Source organism: Eublepharis macularius, chromosome 5 (genome assembly GCF_028583425.1).
Source record: "Eublepharis macularius isolate TG4126 chromosome 5, MPM_Emac_v1.0, whole genome shotgun sequence".
Lineage (NCBI taxonomy): Eukaryota > Metazoa > Chordata > Lepidosauria > Squamata > Eublepharidae > Eublepharis > Eublepharis macularius.
The window spans coordinates 16037439-16043438 of NC_072794.1; the positions used below are offsets into that span (position 1 = coordinate 16037439).

Genomic DNA, 6000 nt, shown 5'->3' on the forward strand with positions numbered 1-6000 from the left:
CTGGCTTGAGAATGTGGCCTTGGAGTGCCGGCTGGAGCCAGTCCTCCCTGAGAACTGTGATAAACTCATTCCTCCGTGTTCCTTTCTCTCCCAGGCCTGGACCCTTTGGGCCAAAACCCTAACAGTCTCCCATTCCCAGGGGCGGGAACATTCCCCTATAATTAACACTGCTCACCCACCTTGCGTCACTTCTGCCAACACTCCTGTCTGAGTACATTGATGCTGATATGTCTCTTCAATAAAGTTACTTTAACTTGTACACCTGAGTGTCTGCAGTGAAGTGCTTGAGGATTTATCTGGCAAGACTTGACAGGTTTTATGACATGATCAATCTAAGAAAGTGACTAGGTGCATTCAGGGCTCATTTCGAGGGGGAATGCACAGGAACGCAGTTCCGGCAGTTCCCCAAAGAGGTCACATGTCAGGTGGCCCCGCCCACCTCACTCTCGGCCATGTTGGGCCCATTTCGGCCTGGATTAGGGCTGAAACGGCCTGGATGGGGCCTCTGACGGGTGGTGGATCACTCTCCCACTAATCAGCGGCCTGATCACGACCATTTTGGGCCCCTTTTCAGCCATTTTCAGCCCCCTTTTGCCATTTTGGGTCCAATTTCGGCCCTGAATGGCCAGGATTGGGTTCAAAACAGCCAGAATAGGTGATGTCAGCGGGTGTGGCATATGCAAATCAGTTATACTAATGACACACGTCCGGTGATGGGAAGAGGCATGGCATATGTTAATGAGTTATGCTAATTAGTTCCTCCAGCTCTTTTTCTATGAAATGACCCCTGGGTGCATTCAAATAAAGTGCTCAATAACACAAAAGACAATTCCCAAATTCATTAATACATGTATAAATACAATAAATAGATGTAATATCATAAATATCACTCACAAATGAATAGTTCTATACAGTAATGGTTGCAGCAATTTAAACACAAACCCAGCACAAATATACCATTGAAAGTAAAACTGTCCTTCTCATTCTTTTTTAGGTGTGCTGAGAGAAGAAGCTTCAGGGAAGATGTTCAGATGAAAGGTAAGTGTGTAGACAGCAATGTTGTATTAACTGTTTCTAATCTTCTCTAGAGTTGTTTTTTCAGATTGGGATTAGTCTTATTCTCCTGGCTGTGGTTTGATCACTTGAATTCTTGTTTTGTGTACCAGGGGAGCCTCTTTTGATTCCAGCATTTGGTGAATGGGCTGTCCCTTTAAGGACGTGTGGAACTGGCGCTTCTTGCAATCCTAGCTATTCAGTTCTGAGCTTAACCAGGGCCGTTTCCACATGGCTCCCCGCTGCTCATAACAACCCGGAAGTTCGCGCAAAAAACGCGGAAGATTGCGTTTTCTCGTGCGAGATTTGCATGACGTCACGTGACATTGTGCAAATCTCACGCGAGAAAACGCAATCTTCCGCGTTTTTTGCGCGACCTTCCGCGTTGTTACGAGCAGCGGGGAGCCGTGTGGAAACAGCCCAATAGAAGCTATGAAAATTGCCAAGTTTTAACATGCTCAGAGTAATCCAAACCAGCCTTCTTTAATTTAGGGGGCAGATCTGCAGGTTCTAGACCATCGACTACAAAATAGGGTAAGCCCTAATTGTGTGGTGTGATCAAGAGGGAACCAAACCATCTAAGAGCCAAGCTAGAAGTGATGAATGACACTTGAATGGCAAGTGAACAGACTCATGTGTATGAAGCGCAATGGAACAGGGAGGAATACACGTGAGTCTGTTCACTTGCTGTTCAAGTGTAACTCGTCACTTTTAGCTTGACCCTAAGAGCCCAACAAAGCAGATATCTCTTCCCAAATGAATAAGCCAAATCTCAGGTTTCCTAATAGTGGGTTCTGTAGAACAAAGATTGCCCCACTCCATTCCACCTATTACAGTAAGAGAGGAGAGTTTAACTTAGAGCCAAGCTAGAAGTGATGAATTACACTTGAATGGCAAGTGAACAGACTCATGTGTATTCCTCCCTGTCCACTTGCAGTCCACTTGTGCTCCACTCGATCATGGCAAGTGAACACACTCGCATGAATTCCTCCCTGTTCACTGGCACTCCACTTGCACTACGTGATCGAGTGGAGTTCAAGTGGACAGAGAGGAATACACGTGAGTCTGTTCACTTGCCATTCAAGTGTAATTCGTCACTTGTAGCTTGGCTCATAGATGTTGTTTAGTTCCTCATGCTTGCAAAGATCTCCTGAACTCTTAAAAGATTACAGGCAGAAAACCACCAGGAGGGCTGTGCTGGAAGAGACCACAAGTACATCTATGCCATCTTCTTGTTTGCCACAATGGGCAATCAGAACACCCACAAAGCCAAATCCACTACTGTTGCCCCTCGGCACTGAAGTATACTACCTCTGAACCTGGTGGCTCCATTGATGTATCACAACCAATAGCTGTGAATTACTTCAATCCCCTCTTAAAGCCATCCAAGCGACTTCCTGTTGCAGTGAGTTCCACAAGATAATTACGTCTTGCACAAAGAAGCCTTTCTGTTTGTCCGTCCTAGATCTGTGGCCCATCAACTTCACTGGGTGACTTTGAGTTTCCAGTCTTATGGAAGTGGGAGAAAAAGTCCTCTTTTATCACTTTCTCTGCCCCAGGCATAACTTTATAAACCTCTTGAATCCTGGGTCATCCGTCTACTAATCTAAAAAGTCCCAGACATTCTGGCCTTTCCTGGCAATAAGGCACTCCAACCCCTGGATCATTTGGGGCGCCCCTTGCGGCATCTTTTCCATCTCTGCACCCATTCTTTCCTTGCTGCCCTTTATGCCCAGAACCCCCTCCCTGAACATCTGCCCGGTGCCATCTTTCTTGCTTTTTTCTAACTCCTTTGCAAATCCCCTCTTTGCCACAAACTCTCTGTTTAAGCCCCTTTAGTTTAATAACTAAGTTCATAATTCCATTTTTTTGCATTGTTCATGACATATCTTGTCTGATACTATTTGTCACTGTTTCCCATTTTTACAATCCTAATCCTATTGCATTGTTTGTTGGATGTCTCACGCTATTTGAGTGCATTGTTTACATTGTGTAATTCACCTTGAGTCTCAGGGCTAAGCTACAAATGATGTCAGATGCATATTTTTTAATATGTCGGGGACGCAATTTTACCTGGGAACTGTAGTTGAAAACAGCATTATGTCCCTAGCACAGAGAGGCAGAGGAGGGGAAGAGCTTTTTAAAGATAGCTGTGCGGGATTGCTGCAGGAGAGGAACTTTGTGATTGTTTTCGTGCAATCTCAACGGAGAGATGAAGTACGAGCTCTTCCCTCCCCTGCCTCCTCGTGCTAGGAACAGGGTCCTGTATTCCTCTCTCTGTTGAGATTGCAAGGAAACAATTTTAAAGACCCCCCCCCCCCGCAGTGATCCCGTGCAGTTGTCTTTGAAAAGCTCTTCCCCTCCCCTGCCTCCCTGTGCTAGGGACATAACGCTGTTTTCAACTAGTTTCCAAGTAAAATGGCATCACCGACATGTTAAAAAACACATGTCTGGCACCACTTGTAGCTTAGCTCTCAATGAGAAAGGCAGGCTACAACTAAAGCAAAAGCAAACAAATAAGAGTCTTTCGACACGAGATGCCTGGGCTTGTGTTCGTCAAGCGTCAGAAGATGCAATGTTAGCCGGGAAGTGCAGTTTTGAAAAACAGAGCTGGCAGAGATTGCTCCAGTGGGGATGGATTCTCTCATGGCCCTCCACCACCTCTGGCCTACTGGACTATCTCCCGCCTGGAGCTTTTACCCTGTTGCCCTTGGTGCTTAAAACTTTGAATTATCCGAGCCTTGACAGGACAAAGGCTCCAGAAGGGAAGACGCCAGAGGCAGTGGAGGGCTGTGAGAGAATCCATCCCCTCTGGAGTGATCTCTGTCAACTCTATATTTCAAAACTATGCTTCCTGGGTAACGTTGCATCTCCCAACACATGAAGAACACGTGCCAGATGTCTTGTGTAGAGATACTCTTAGTCCTCCTTACCTGAAGCTAAGCAGAGGTACACAAAACTGAATGTCCACAGCTTGCAAATCTCCTTTGTTTCCAAAGTTGTGCAGTTTGATCTCAAATTCCCCCAGGAAACCCTCAGAGCATCTTGGATGTCACTACTTTTCTAAAGGATTTCCAAACCATTGGCATTCTTGGTTTTTCCCTTTCCAGTTTAACCCAAGGCAGTTTACCAAACAGGGTCTCAAGGCCAAATAATGCAATTTAAGCAACGACTACAAAACCATAATGATTTGATCACTGCACAGATGAGCATCAGACATGCAGAAGAGAAAAGACACACAGGCATTTAAAGCATGTCACTTGGGAAGACTTCCAGAAAGGACAACCAAGCAACAGGGGATTCGGAGGACATCAGGGCCATTTCCACACTACTTACCTTCATCCGGAACGCCGCAGAATGCCGTGAAAAAAACGCAGAAGATAGCATCTTCTTGCGCGAGTTTTGCGCGATGTCACGCAAAACTCGTGCAAGAAGATGCTATCTTCTGCGGGTTTTTTGCAACGTTCTGCAGTGTTCCGGATGAAGGTAAGTATTGTGAAAACGGCCCAGGTCTGCTTTGGAAACACAAAATTCCAAACTCCTGATAGAAAATGTAAGGAAGAGAACTTCTGAAGCATTCCCACCTCCACCCCCTCAAACCACATTCATTTCTGCCATACCTCAGAAAGACAGGGAGAGAAGAATGGACAACTTACCCTCGCAAGGTATCCTGTCCCCTCCGCCTCACTCGGCTGGGTGGCTGCTTGCTTTCGTAGCTTGCAAATCTGTCAGCCTGGAGCTCGCCCTCGGGCTGGCCCTTTGCGCACTCCTCGTAACACATGAGAGCTGCACATCCCAGCAAGAACCTGGCCAGCCACGCAGCTCTCATAATGGCGGACGCCACCAGTCACTGCTCCTGCAAGATGGCTGGTCTACAGCAGGGTTCCTGAAGCTGAGCAGGAGCAATGACTGCTTTCTTTCTGCCCCTGGAGATGGATAAACAGAACCATTCAGAGTGTGTTTGGTGCCATGTGCTGGTGTAGTAGTTAGAGTGTTAGACTGGGGAGACCCAAGTTCAAATTCCCACTTGGCCATCAAGCTCTGTGGTTGGTCTTGAGCAAGTCACTTTTTTCAGACTCGTCTGCCTCGCAGGGTTGTTCTTAGGATGCTTTAGGCTGATTCTGCACTGGGCAGGGGGCTGGACTAGATGGTCTGTATGGCCCCTTCCAACTCTATGAGGATCACGGGTCAAAAGAATTATGTATGTTGCCCTGAGCTTCCTGGAGGAAGGATAACTAGACAGATAGTTGCAAATATCATTTTGGGTATTTTTCAGATTTCTCATCCTTCCTGAAAAAGGTTTGTGACAAAAAAGACTCACCATAAAATTGATGAAAACAAAAATTATTTTAAACAGCATACTGAACCCATCTTTCTCTGAAATTGTACTCAGGTAGGGTTGCCAGCTCTGGGTTGGGAATTTCCAAGAGATTTGGAAATGGAGCTAACTGGCAGAAAGGCTAGGGGTGGGAACATGGAAGGTGGCTGGAACATTAGCAATGTCGCTATGTCACTTCCGAGTACAACCTGGAAGTGGGAAAGGGTAGCTCTAGGAATTGCTGGAAACTCTGTGGTAAAACTGTAGGATTCCTGGCAGTTCCTAGAGCTACCCTTTGTAATTTCCGGGTTGTACCTGGAAGTGATGTAATGATATTAGTGAAGATGTGTTTTTAAATATTTTTCTCCCAGTGCTACTTGGAGCAGCAGTGGGCAGTACAGCTTGCTGGTGGGATGCCTTCTCCACCATGGGAGGCCTAGCAAGCCTAAATGGAACCTGGTGACAGTGGAGTTTGAGGAGGGGAGGGACCTCAGAGGGGTATAATGCCATGGAGTCCACCATCCAAAGCAGCCATTTTCTCCAGGTAGGGTTGCCAGCCTCCAGGCAGCGGCTGGAGATCTCCCGGAATTACAACTGGGCTCCAGGTCACAGAGATCAGTTCACCTGGA

General features: G+C 46.5%; 1 protein-coding gene across 1 annotated transcript in view; it reads right to left on the bottom strand.

The window, feature by feature from the left end:
• The window catches only part of FBN3 (fibrillin 3), a 163573-nt gene extending 158691 nt beyond the window's left edge, over positions 1 to 4882 (bottom strand). Inside the window, exon 1 of the mRNA XM_054979993.1 lies at positions 4710 to 4882. Coding sequence (XP_054835968.1) covers positions 4710 to 4882 — 173 coding nt within the window. The remainder of the gene's footprint in view (positions 1 to 4709) is intronic.
• Positions 4883 to 6000: the final 1118 nt, after the last annotated feature.